This window comes from Erinaceus europaeus, chromosome 3, assembly GCF_950295315.1.
Source record: "Erinaceus europaeus chromosome 3, mEriEur2.1, whole genome shotgun sequence".
Lineage (NCBI taxonomy): Eukaryota > Metazoa > Chordata > Mammalia > Eulipotyphla > Erinaceidae > Erinaceus > Erinaceus europaeus.
In genome coordinates, this window is record NC_080164.1 from 125,873,221 (window position 1) to 125,886,392 (window position 13,172).

The following is a 13,172-nucleotide window of genomic DNA, read 5'->3' on the forward strand; positions in this document are numbered from 1 at the left end:
GTCTATGTGAAATAAAGGATTTTTTAGGGAGTCAGGTGGTAGCGCAGTGGGTTAAGTGCGCATGGCGCTAAGCGCAAGGACTGGTCTAAGGATCCCAGTTTGAGCCACTAGCTCCCCACCTGCAGGGGCATCGCTTCACAAGTGGTGAAGCAGATCTGCAGTTGTCTATCTTTCCCTCCCCCCATCTTTCCCTCCTCTCTCGATTTCTCTCTGTCCTATCCAACAACGACATCAATAACAACAATAATAACTGCAAGAAAAGGGGAAAAAATGGCCTCCAGGAGCAGTGGAATTGTAGTACAGGCCCTGAGTCCCAGCAATAACCCTGACGTCAAAAAAAAAAAAAAAAAAAAGAAAAAGAGGAGAAAAGAAAAAAATAAAGGATTTTTTTAAAAAACATCATCTAAAAAGGGAAAGAAATTATTGAAATAGTTACAAGAAAGATTCAGATACATTAGAGAATAAACTAAGCACATGGAAATTTCCATTAAATGCTATAAAGCACACAGCAGTGATGACTAGTTATTGTCATGTGGCAGGAAATGTTCCTAATTCCTCATCCCTTTGTGGATGTGTTCCTGGTTGCATATGCCTAAGCTCTGTCGGACTCCATCACCAGTCTTCCCATGTCTTATATCATGTGGCAGGAAATATATTCAGGTTTTGTGTTTGATGAATTGTGTTTGATAAATCTAGAACACTGAAATTAGAAACAAGAAAAAAAGTTTAAAACAGCATACCATGACCATCAGATCCCTCCATTGATTTCAATGTATTTCTTGTCTGTTCTAGTTCAGATTGTGCTGATTTTAATTGCATTTTTAGTTTATTTGTAGTAGTTTCCATTTCTTCAGTTTTATTTCGGAAATTTCTTTTTAAGACTTCATAGTCTTCTGTACAATATGAAAACCAACAAAAGATGGTTACTTTTTCTGTGCCATTGTTGTAGAATGTATTTCATATGCAATTCATGAACATGTATATTTAATTTCATGTTACAGAAATTAAATATACATTTCCAAGAATTTTACTCTATTTTTATCTGTTTCTATGGATTTTCCTTCACTACTCACCACTGCACTGCCTTCTTTTAAATAGCTATTATAATTGTTTCCAATCTGTTGCATCAAAGCTACTTGGATGATCATATCCATTTTAACAGATTTAACCACACTTGCAGGTATATGAGTCTCCATGACACTTTAAGTCAGGGCAACTATGAATCTTCTCTGACCTTTTATCTCTAGTAGCTACCAAAATATCTGTCATAAATTCATTATTCAAATAGATAACAGGCATATATATATTCAACATTTGTATATGGTATATAGATTTACATTTAAAAAATCAATTGTTATCAAGGCCTCTTTGCTGAGATTTACCAGAAATTTCCACTTGGCTGTTTGCATGCTAGCCAGTGTCCTACACTGACTACTTCTCCTCCTTCTGCCCTTAAGCTTGTCTGCACCTTTTTCTAGCTTTCCTCTGTCAGCTGTATCACTGTTCTCACAATATTGCAAATCTAAAATTTAAAACCGAGTACCATTGATTCTTTTCCCTCAAATATCCTTAATTTTTTATTCTCTCATTCTTACTGCCACTACCTTAGCTTGAGTTCTCATTTTATTTCCCAAGGATCACTACAAAATTTTCCTTAACTGGCTGGCCTCTAATATCCATTTAGTTTTGCCTTTCTCAATCTACTGACACTGCCCATCTAAAATCTAAAAACAAAAAGCTGAGGGCAACCATCTCCTACTCACTATGGCTGGTGCCACAATAACTGGGTCTGTTTACCCTAGTCTATTTCTTAGCTCTCATTCACTTGTATTTTCATTCCAATTAATTCTTCTGAGGTAACATCATTCTGCTTCATGCCTTTATCTTTTTTTACTCATAATGTTTTCTCTGCTTGGATTGCACTTCCATCTTGTTATATCAGCCAAATTTCTTTTCCTTCTTCAACCCTAGTACAGATGTCACCTCAAGTGGGAGGCTAATTCCCCACTCTGTCCTACATCTGTACTAGATCATGGGCCTGTGTCACCTACCACAGTGAAACTCAGTCTCTTGAGGTCTATCTCACAACCGGTTGGGGATGCTGCTGTTGTGTTTCTCAGTTTCTGATAAAGCAATTGCTCAGGAAATCATTGACTCTGCATCTCTGCAGTTCTCATCAGAAACTGTATGTATTTCATTTTATCATTTAAGGCTTTGGATTTTTGAGAAATTTGTATATTTGGCATTATTATTAAACCTCTAGTAAGTTATTCGAGTCAAAGAACTCAAACTTTGTATTTCCCTCATTTTTTTCCTTGGAGAGTCAATAGAGAATTTCATGGATTCTGAGGGATGATTAAGACTAGTGGTTAAGGAGTGCAAGATACAGCTGGTCTTCATTGGAAAAGATCAGAATTTCAGGCTACCACCATCGCCACTGGAGCAGCAGAATTATCCATATTTGTAATGAGGGATGAGAAAGGCCTCATTAATAGCATTATTATTTTTTTCTTTTTGGCAGAATTTGAACTGAATAAACATACCTGTAAGATTGTTTAATTCATTCCTACTAGTTTTCACCTCACTTAACAACTGATCTCTCTCTTGTTTGATGTCCTTCACCGCACGAAGCCGCTCAGAGCCTGCATTCACCAGCTTCACCTTTTCCAGTTCTAAGTCACTCACTCTGGCCTCAAGCTCCCGTATTTTTGCATCCTTTTTATCTTTTAAAATCTAAATACAGGCATAAGTAGAAAGGATAAAGGAAGAAATACACAGTGTGTACATAAATAGTTATAGTCAGCATCTGACTCTAGTTAATACTCTCCCACTATTTCCCAGGATATTAACTTTGTATTTTATTATAAAGCATTAGTCATAAGTGAGGGGAAAAAAGGAAATGAAGTTGTTTTTTTTAACTTTAGACATCATTTCTCAGTATCACTTGCCACAACCCTTCACAGTTCCTGTTCAGTGCACATACTGATCACCTGTTTTGTAGCAGGCACTGCTTGCTTATATGTTGGGAACAGAGCAGCAAGGTAGAAACTAGAATGAGGCAAGAAAGCAAAAGGTGAACACCACCTTGAACCTTGTGCCTGAGGTACCTTACTCTCGTACTCTGTCATGGCCATGTGCAACAGTAAATCAAGTCCTATCCTCATGGAGCACATATCCCAGTGAAAGGAGACAGACAGTAACAAATGTTTATTAGCCAGCTGATGGTACATGACAAAAAATAAAAGAAAATATGAGGGCTAGAGAAAGAATGTACACAGGTATAGGAAGAGACTAGTTATTGCTGAAATCTACTAGCCATATTGGTCATTGGCTGGTTGGTAGCTGGTAACTGGGGTTTTGGAAGGGTTCTCACCTCTCTAATTGGTAAGAGTATCTCACTGAACCTAACTTATTTCAGCAAACAAAATAATTTATGCTAAACAGTGACTTTCCCTTTGAAATGAATTATCTGCCAGGCAAGGGGTACTTAGATGACTTGCCCCAGTATAACTGGGCACTAAGTCTCTGGCTGACCAAATACTCTTTCTCCATATGCCTTTTACTTTTGTATCTGTTCATTTATATCTGGTAATGAACGGTCTCTATGAGCATGACTACATACTGAGTCCTGTCAGTCTTCCTAGGGAATGAACAGAGCCTGGAGAAGACTTGTGAACTCATTACAGTTGATCAGGAGAGGACTCCCAAAGAGCAGAAACCTTGAAGAAGTGAAGGAAGCACAGGTAAGGTGTTCAGAGTAACAGTAGTGAGGTCAGAATGGCTAGTGGAGGCCCAAATATGTCACTTCCATATGTAACTCTTTGGTATAGGATTATATTGAACTGACACAATTAGAGAGACAGAGAAGTTCTGAAAACAGTATAGTATATACACATAATGGACATTTATATTTATAGAGGAAGTTTCCATGTGTAAGAATGTTTCTCTCTGAACAAAGGAAGAGAAGACCCTAAACCACAAAACATTCTTACCAACTTAAATCTGTTTAACCAACTTCATCCTTTTCTAGCTTTCCTAGCAACTGTCCCATAACTTGTCTCCCTGGCTTCCTTATTTGTTTTAACTGTGATATTTAAGCCTGAATTTTAACCACCTCGCTGAGTTACTTATTTTCTGGGTTTCTCCTATGTATGTGTGCCAAATGGATATTAAGAAAATTCTGTTTACCTGTCTTGGTTATAGAGATGCAAACAAGAATTCAGAAGGTTCAAGGGAAATGGATTTCTCCTCTTCTACACTGGAGTGAACTTTGAGGGCGTGGGGACTGGAAGTGAGTTAATGAGCAATAAAGCCAGAGAGGGATCCAGGAACAAAAATTAGACACTAAAATTCATTCCTATTTTTTCTTTATAGAAAGAATCTTTCTCTTCATTTCTTCCCAATTCTTTTGTTAATGGAACTGCCTTATTTCAAATCTCTTACCTTTGAAAACAATGATCTGTTTGTCAAAATCTCCCAACCTCTAGTCTGAATTATCCTCACCTCTCATGGGTACTCCTGCAATGGTCTTACTACTGGTCTCTGTGTTGGGAAGGCTTCCTAGAATGAATCCCATTCTCTTCCCAGTACCTTGGTTTGCACTGTCAAGTACAGAGTCACTATGTGACTACAAAGCACTCAAAGCTTAACTAATCAGAATGGAGATGTGTGCTGTAAGTGTAAAACATCTCATTTCAGATAAAAAGAATACAGATACATAAATAATTTTATATTGATCACAAGATAAAAATTACTATATATAGTGAGTCAAATAGAATAATTTGTCAACTGATCAGGTTCCTTTTACATATCTAGTAGTAGAAAGTTCTACACTACATATGTAGGTCACATTATAGATATATTTTTCTACTTTACTGAAGAGTTAATAATTTATAGAACAGTTGCTGACACATAGGTATAACGTTTCATCTTCCCATGATGAATGTCTGTGCAAAACACTATCTCCTCCAACCTAAGTCCTTTTCTACCACCATACCAGGGAAATGCAAAAATAAATGAGATATCATTGAAAAGACAGAAACACCGATTGCTGGAGAGGCTATGGGGGAAAAGAAACTCTCCTACATTTCTGATGAGGACATAAATTGGTTAAATCCCTGTGGAAAACAGTTTGGAGATTTATCACTTTATATGTTTTAAAATATTCATTTTATTTAATTCATATGAGACAAGAGAACCAGAGCACAATTCTGGGATATGCAGAGCTAGATTTGAACCAGGAGCCCTGAGGCATGCAAGTGTTGCACTCTTACTAGTTGGGCTCTTTCCCCAGCTGCCACACTATATTTTCAGTTCTTCTTCTAGCGTTTGCCCTTCTTCCGTAGCCAGTCAACAGCGTCAGGTTGAGCCTGATGTAAAGTTTCGAGACCTCCTTTGAATCTGGAGAGGTGGCAGTCGTTGACTATGTGGGTCACAGTCTATCTGTAGCCGCAGGGGCAGTTCGGGTCGTCTCTGGCTCCCCAGCGATGGAACATAGTGGCGCACCGGCCATGGCCTGTTCGATAGCGATTGAGGAGGGCCCAATCATAACGTGCTAGGTCAAAGCCGGTTGACGCTTGCAGGGGTCTGTGATGAGGTGTTTGTTCTTTACCTCAGCTGACTGCCAACTCTGTTTCCAAGAGTCTGGAACAGAGAAGTTCAGTGTAGGCGTAGGGGACTAGACTGGATGACGAGACGCCAAGCGTTGGACAGGGTGGGCGAAGATATCCGCGTATATTGGCAGGTCCGGTCGAGCGTAGACGTGGGAAATGAACTTAGATGATGCCGCATCCCGAAGAATATCTGGTGGGGCAATGTTGCTAAGAACTGGCAGCCATGGAATAGGGGTGGAAGGGATGGTTCCAGAAATTATCCTCATGGAGGAATATAATTTGGAATCGACCAAGTGGACATGGGGGCTACGGAACCATACTGGGGCACAGTATTCTGCAGTGGAATAGCATAATGCCAGAGATGATGATCTTATTGTGGAAGCGCTCGCGCCCCATGAAGAGCTGGCCATTCTTGCAATGATGTTATTCCTCACGCCCACCTTTGCTGCAGTTTTTATGAGATGTTCGTGAAATGACAGGGTGCGATCGAAAGTAATGCCAAGATAGACTGGCTGGGTTTCATGCCGGATTCTCGTATCGTCAAGCTGCACATTAAGCTCACGTGAGGCCGAGGCATGGTGTAGATGGAAAACAGATGATACCGTTTTTGCAGTACTAGGGATTAGTTGCCATTTTTTACAGTAATTAGATATCAGAGACATGTCTTTTGTGAGTGTTTCCTCGAGGATGTCAAACTTGGATGCCAGAGTTGCACAGCAGATGTCATCGGTGTAGATGAACTTCCTTGAAGAAGTTTCTGGAAGGTCATTGATGTAAATATTAAATAGCATAGGAGCCAGAACAAAGCCCTGGGGGAGGCCACTTGAGACAAGTCTCCATCTGCTAGACTTGTCACCCAGATGCACCCGGAATCTTCTGTTTTGGAGAAGAAACGATATAGTGTTGGCCACCCATGGAGGCAGGCATCTTGAGATCTTGACTAGGAGACCATTGTGCCAGACTGTGTCATAGGCTGCTGTGAGATCAACAAAGACAGCACCCGTCTTTAAATTCTTCTGGAATCCATTTTCAATGTAAGTTCAGAGGGCCAGGGCTTGTTCGCAGGTAGATCTTCCTGGGCGGAAACCAGCTTGGGCGGGTGATAGGAATTTCTCTGTAAGAGGAGAAATACGTGACAGAAACAGTCAAGGAGTTTGTAACACACGGAGAGGAGAGAAATTGGTCTATAGCTGGCGGCCAGTGTTGGGTCTTTCTTTGGTTTCAAAACTGCTATTATCTTTGCACGACGCCAAATTTTGGGCATAGATTCGGATTACAAGATGTGGGACATGAATGAAGTGGAGCCACTTCTTTGCCGCGGGGCCCAAGTTAAGAATGAGTTCTGGGGTGACATTATCATAGCCAGCAGCCATTCCCGGTTTAACCCTCTTCAAAGCGTCTTCCAGTTCAGACAGTGTAAAGGGAGAGTTTTGGAGATGGACAAGATAAATGGAAGTAGGATGACCACTCATGGGAAATTTCTTTTTTCCAGACTGGGTCGATCTTAGCACGTCCAACTTGAGTTAGGTGACTGGCCACTGAGTTTGGAGATACGGGAGGATGGGAGACGGGAGAGGGTTGGCTACCGGCACCCAGACTATGAAGAAGCTTCCAGGCCTTCCTACTTGAGTGGGTGAAGTTCAGACTTTCCATGAGTTGTTGCCAGTGGGCTGGACGTGCTGCATCTAGGGAGGCAATGAGATGGTCGGCCACATCTGGGTCGACCGACTCATCATACTGCTTTAGTAGTTGCTCGCATTCAGCATCAAGACAAGGCGTATAGTTAGCACGTCTCCCATGAGGAATAGCTTGGGAAGCTGCTTTGAAGATGGCTTGGCGGAAGCGCCTGTAGGAATCTTCAGAGGGGATAGAGTTAATTGGAATTGCAGGAATAGATTTGTTGGTAAGATCACTGAACAGACGCCAGTTTGCTTTCCGAAAGTTCCATCTTAGTTTCTCCGAGCACAGAATCAGTGGGAGCTGGAGACCAATGTGGATGATAGCTGGGTGGTGATGACTGTGCGGGAAGATCTTGAGAACTTGTCTCGTAGCGGGAAAGGCTTGGCCGTTGATTGTGCTAATCCAGCACAGGTCGGGTGACGAGTCTTTATTCCATCTAGCACTGTGAAAGAGCCTGGCTGTTTGGGATCGTATAATAGGGAGAGGTCATTCGCTGAAGCCCAGTCGGCTAAGATAGAGCCGTCAGCACGAGTGGAGAAATATCCCCAGTCTTGGTGATGGCTATTAAAGTCTCCAACGTAAACGTATTACTCAGTAATAGAGTTGGTCTAGGTCCTTCTAGAATGCAGTATTTCAAAAGAACATAACTTTTTAAAATCCTTAGCCCCTCCCCTTCATTAAGGACTGCTAGTATTAGCTAACACAGTTTGACTATAAAATAAATGACTAAATGTAGGGGACAATACTATATTTGTAATGTCAACACATGAGAAGCTTTGGGCTGTTTCAAAAAGGTCTGGTGAAGAACTATAGGTTTGTATTGTAGCATACTTGTGTCGGCCTGGAGCAGTAAAGACTATCTGTTTTTTTTGTTTTGTTTTGTTTTGTTTGTCTTTTACCAGTGCATTGTTCAGCTCTGGTTTGTCGTGGTGCAGGGGATTGAATCTGTGGCTTTGGAGCCTCAGGCATGAGAGTCACTTTGCATAACCATTATACTATCTACTCTCCACTATCTGATGCCTGCTTGCCTAGTTGCTCCTGGTCATTGCAGTACAGATCTACCTGGCTGCATGGGTTGGGGGAGGGCTTTTCTTGGGAAAGCAAGAAGCATTATGTCACGTGCTGGGCATGTGCTACTCCTGTTCTATTGCGTGGACCAGCTGCTGATCATTAAGTCTTTTTTTTCCTCCTTTTGTTTGATAGGACAGAGAAATTGAGAGGGGCAGCGGGATAACGAGGGAGAGAGAAAGAGAGACACCTGTAGTACTGCATCACAACTTGGGAACCAACCCCCCCCCCCCGCTAGGTGGGGATTGGAGGGCTTGAACCCTAGTCCTTACTGGTGGCAACATGTGCGCTCAACAGGGCCCAAAGTCTTATCTTTGTGAAGAAGGCTCCAATTCAGAAGCCCCATTGCTACGCTTGCTGCACTGCTGTTGGAGCATTGGGGACCCAGCCAGGCTAAACAGGTAAAGTCAGACTTTACCTCCTTCTTCCTCACTGCATTGTGGAGGGAAGTGGGTATGGTGATAATGTTCACAATTTTCACTTAAGTTCTTTGTGCTTGTATAAAACTTTTCTCACTCAGGGACTCCTTCCCTAAAACTCAGTTCTACATTTGGGTATTGAAAATGGATTCCTGTCTTCTCCAACCCATCTTTGCATTCTTTTTTAATTTAAAAACATTTATTTTTTTATTGTTTATTTATTTTGGATAGAGTAGAAAGAAATTGAGAAAGGAGGGGCAAGATAGTGAGAGAGCAAGAGAGAAGTCTACAGTATGGCTTTACCTCTTGAGAAGGTTCCCCCCTGCAGGTGGAGAGCAGGTGTTTAAACTGGGGTCCTTGCACATTGTATCGTGTTCTCAACCTCACATGCCACTGCCTGGCCCCCATCTTTGCATTCTTTATCCAAACTTTGTCAGGTTAATGCACTCCAACACTGCTTCACCATTTGCCTTTTCCTTATTACCTCCTCATTTCTACTCCAAATTTTAAGTACCTCCTACTCAATCCATTTCCAGACAAAAGTACAGCGTAAGCTTCTTCCTTGTGCTCAGTAGAAAGGCCATTTCTCTGCCTCTCTGTCTAGTTTTGCCCATTTCAAATTCTCAGTTTTCTACAAAGTCTTCACAGCATTCCACATCACTCTGGAGTACACTGATATTAGAACTTGATGTCAGCTCTCTAGTCCGGCACTACTGGGAATTTGTAGAAATATTGAGTCTCAGGTCCCATACTAGACCTGCTGCATCAGAAATGCTGGGGGTGGGGAGGGAGAGGCCCTGCTGGCTGGTTTAACAAGCCCTCCAGGTGATTAAAGTTTTCAATTCAGATGACTGAGAACCACTGTACTATATTTACTCATAAAATCTCAGCAGTGATGCTGTCACGTAAGTTACTAATGGCTGTCTCTGTTTCACAGTTGTATCATCTATCATTACAAATGGGATATAGATGTACTCCTTTCATAAGCTTTTATTGTGATTAAACTGTTTTAAAATTTTAGAGTATAAGACTCAGCAGGATTCTTTCATTTGTTTGTACTCTTAGTAATGCTAGAAACAGACTTCTTTAATAAGAAGGTGGAAAAATCATATTTTCCCCTCTAATATGATCTGCAAACCTATTTTAAAGTTTTCATTATAAGAGCTGGTGAATAAGAAACCTTTAAAGTCATTTTCATGATGAGTATAGCCATTAAGAATGTTCCTAGGGGGTCAGGCTGTGGCACATTGGGTTAAGTGCACATAGTACAAGTCTCAAGGCCCTACATAAGGATCCCAGTTCAAGCCTCCAGCTCTCCACCTGTAGGGGGTGATGTTTCACAAGTTGTGAAGCAGGTCTGCAGGTGTCTTTCTCCCCCCACCCCCATCTTCCCTTCCCCTCTCAAGTTCTCTGTCCTATCAAATAAATAAATAAAAATAAAAAATTAAAATTAAAAAATGGCCATAGGAGCAGTGGAAATAAAAAATTAAAATAAAAAAAATGGCCACAGGAGCAGTGGATTCATAGTGCAGGTACCAAACCCCACCAATAACCCTGGAGGCAAAAAGAGTGTTCCTATAATAAAAACAAGCACTAAACAAGCACTAGAACTTTCTAGGCTTTTTTTTTTTTTTTTTTTTTTGCTTCTAGTCTCCAGGAATTGGTGCCAGCAATACAAATCACCATTCCTGGAAGCCATTCTCCCACCCCACCCCCCATTTTTATTCAATAGGACAAAGAGAAATTGAGGGGGTAAGGGGAGATAAAGAGAGGGAGACAAAAATGCAGATTTGCTTCACTGCTTGGAAGCTTCCTTGCTGCAGATGGGGAGCAGGGCTCAAACTTGGGTCCTTGCACATAGTACCTTAACTGGGTACACCAGGATCTAGCCCTGAACCTTCTAGTTCTTTATGCAATTAACTTGTATATTTTTATATGATAATCTAAAAACAATCTATTTTTTAGAACATGAAAACTAAAGCATCCAAAGTTTATGTGACTTATCAAGTCAGAGATGTGATATGAAGCTTACAATATTACATTTAAAAATTAAATCCTTTTAATTTTGCTTAATATTAACTGAGGGGCAGGAGAGATAGCACAATTGTTATGCAAACAGACTCACATGCCTGAGGCTCTGAAGTCCCAGGTTCAATCCCCTGTACCATCATAAGCCCAGAGCTGAGCAGTGCTCTGATAAAAAAATAAAAAAATTAAAATTCTAAATATTAACTGGGTATCTACTGGATATGAGGCAGGAGCATAAAGATGAAAAGCTGTATACTTGCTTAAAGAAGTTTTTTTTTTTTTTTCCCTCCAGGGTTATTGCTGGGCTTGGTGCCTGCACCATGAATCCACCGCTCCTGGAGGCCATTTTTCCCCCTTTTTGTTGCCCTAGTTGTTGCAGCCTCGTTGCGGTTATTATTGCCATTGTTGATGTTGTTTTGTTGTTGGATAGGACAGAGAGAAACGGAGAGAGGAGGGGAAGACAGAGAGAGAGGGGAGAGAAAGATAGACACCTGCAGACCTGCTTCACCGCCCGTGAAGTGACTCCCCTGCAGGTGGGGAGCCGGGACTTTATAGTGAAGAGACACTTTAATCTAACCTCCTACATATAACACAGTAGAGTGTGTGACCCAGATTCTAGCAGGCTCAAATAAAGTGAATTAATCTTAAAGGAACAATGGAACAAGAAATAAATTAATATTTACTAAATATTTTCTATAGGCAGAACCTATATATTAAGAGTACATTCTTAATATATATTTTTTTGTCTTTAAGTTTCAAGTAACACAGTAAGGTTCTTGGGTTCGTTGGTTTGCTTAGTCTCTTAACATAGAAACCAAGACTCAGTAAGTAGTTCTATGCTTTATAGTTACTAAGTAGTGAGATATAGGATTCAGATTTAGGTCTATCTGTGTAGGAATAAAATTCTTATTTATTAATGAGAAAGACAGGAGAGAGAGAGAGAGAGAAAGAACCAGACATCACTCTGGTATATGTGCTGCTGGGGATTGAACTCAGGACCTCATGCTTAAGAGTCCAGTGCCTTAGCCACTGTGCCACCTCCTGGACTACGGAAGAAAATTCTTCAAACTATGGGATCAATAAAGTCTTCACAATGAAACTATTTTCTGTATCTTTTTCTCTTTTGTACCAATTATACTGAACTAGGTTCCCCCCCCACACTTTTTTTTTTTTCTTTTCTTTTCCACAAAGCACTGCTCAGCCTTGGTTTATGGTGATGCTGGGGATTTAATTTGGGACTTTAAAGCCTCAGGCATGAACATCTTTTGCAAAGCCATTATGTTATCTCCCCAGCCTCAACCAAATCCTCTTGAATTTAGTAGTAATATGACCTCTTTCTTATAAGCACACACAAGTGCACACAGATATAAAATTTTGAACCACCTCAGAGGGTCTATATACTCTATAGAATTCTTTCAGCAAATTAGGTCACATTTATGTGGAAAAGATAGTTCAGAAGCAAAAACATCAACAAAATCAAATCAAACCTAACCCAAACAAAACCTGCTGACCTTAAATTCTTGAAGTTCCAGTTTCCTGTCATTGATCTCTTTCTCAAGCTGAGCTTTCTCGACTTGCATAGCACCAGCAGTTCGTCCATGTTGGCCAACCAGCTGGGTCATGTTTTCAATCTGCTGTCTCAAAATCTCGATCACTTTGTCCTTTTCTGCCATCTGTAGTTTGAGGGCCTCGCATTCTGACTGCATATTTCTGAGGTGGTCCCCTTCATTTTTCAAGTGCTGCAGTTCCTGCAATTTCAGGTCTACTCGCGAACGAAGCCTTGTGATCTCTGCATTGGTAGCCTCGATGGCACGCTCTTTTTCCTGGAGGGAAGCTGTCAGGTCTGACACAGTCCTCTCTGAACTCTCCAGGGTCAGCTTCTTGGCTGTCAGCTCTTCTACTACTTTGCGGAGCATCTCTTTGGTGGATTCAAGCTGAGCTGTCAAGGAGGATACTTTTTCTAGACTTTCATTCTTTCCTTGAATTGCTGCCATCTGTTACAGATAGAATTTCATGAATTTGGGAAGATAGATGTAGGCAGCCCCAACAGATATATTAGCTTAAAAACATGAAATAATAAAGATATTAATATTTTTAGATATTATGGATAATAGCTGCTTAGATTAGCTCAGAGCATTTTGCTGTCAGAATGCCATACAGACAACATATGTAAGAATAAATAATAAATAAAAAAAATAACATGTTTTGTCAGACCAAGACAGGGAGAGGCTTTAAATAAGAAATGCCTTTCCAGAATGATTTTCCTGGAGTAAGACACTTGGAGAAGTTTCCTTTGAACCTGTTTTCAGTATCTAAGTGAAGTCTGGCAAACGGGAGGGTGGGGGAAGAATGATAGGTTTGGATA

At 40.8% G+C, this 13,172-nt stretch overlaps 1 protein-coding gene across 10 annotated transcripts in view; it reads right to left on the reverse strand.

Moving 5' to 3' along the window:
- Positions 1-13,172, reverse strand: part of CCDC158 (coiled-coil domain containing 158) — a 91,327-nt gene that overhangs the window by 37,563 nt on the left and 40,592 nt on the right. For all 10 annotated transcript variants that reach the window (XM_060187897.1, XM_060187901.1, XM_060187898.1 and 7 more), the window contains exons 11-13: positions 12,319-12,801; positions 2,544-2,733; positions 741-893 (exon numbers count right to left, since the gene is read on the reverse strand). In XM_060187897.1, coding sequence (XP_060043880.1) covers positions 741-893; positions 2,544-2,733; positions 12,319-12,801 — 826 coding nt within the window. The remainder of the gene's footprint in view (positions 1-740; positions 894-2,543; positions 2,734-12,318; positions 12,802-13,172) is intronic.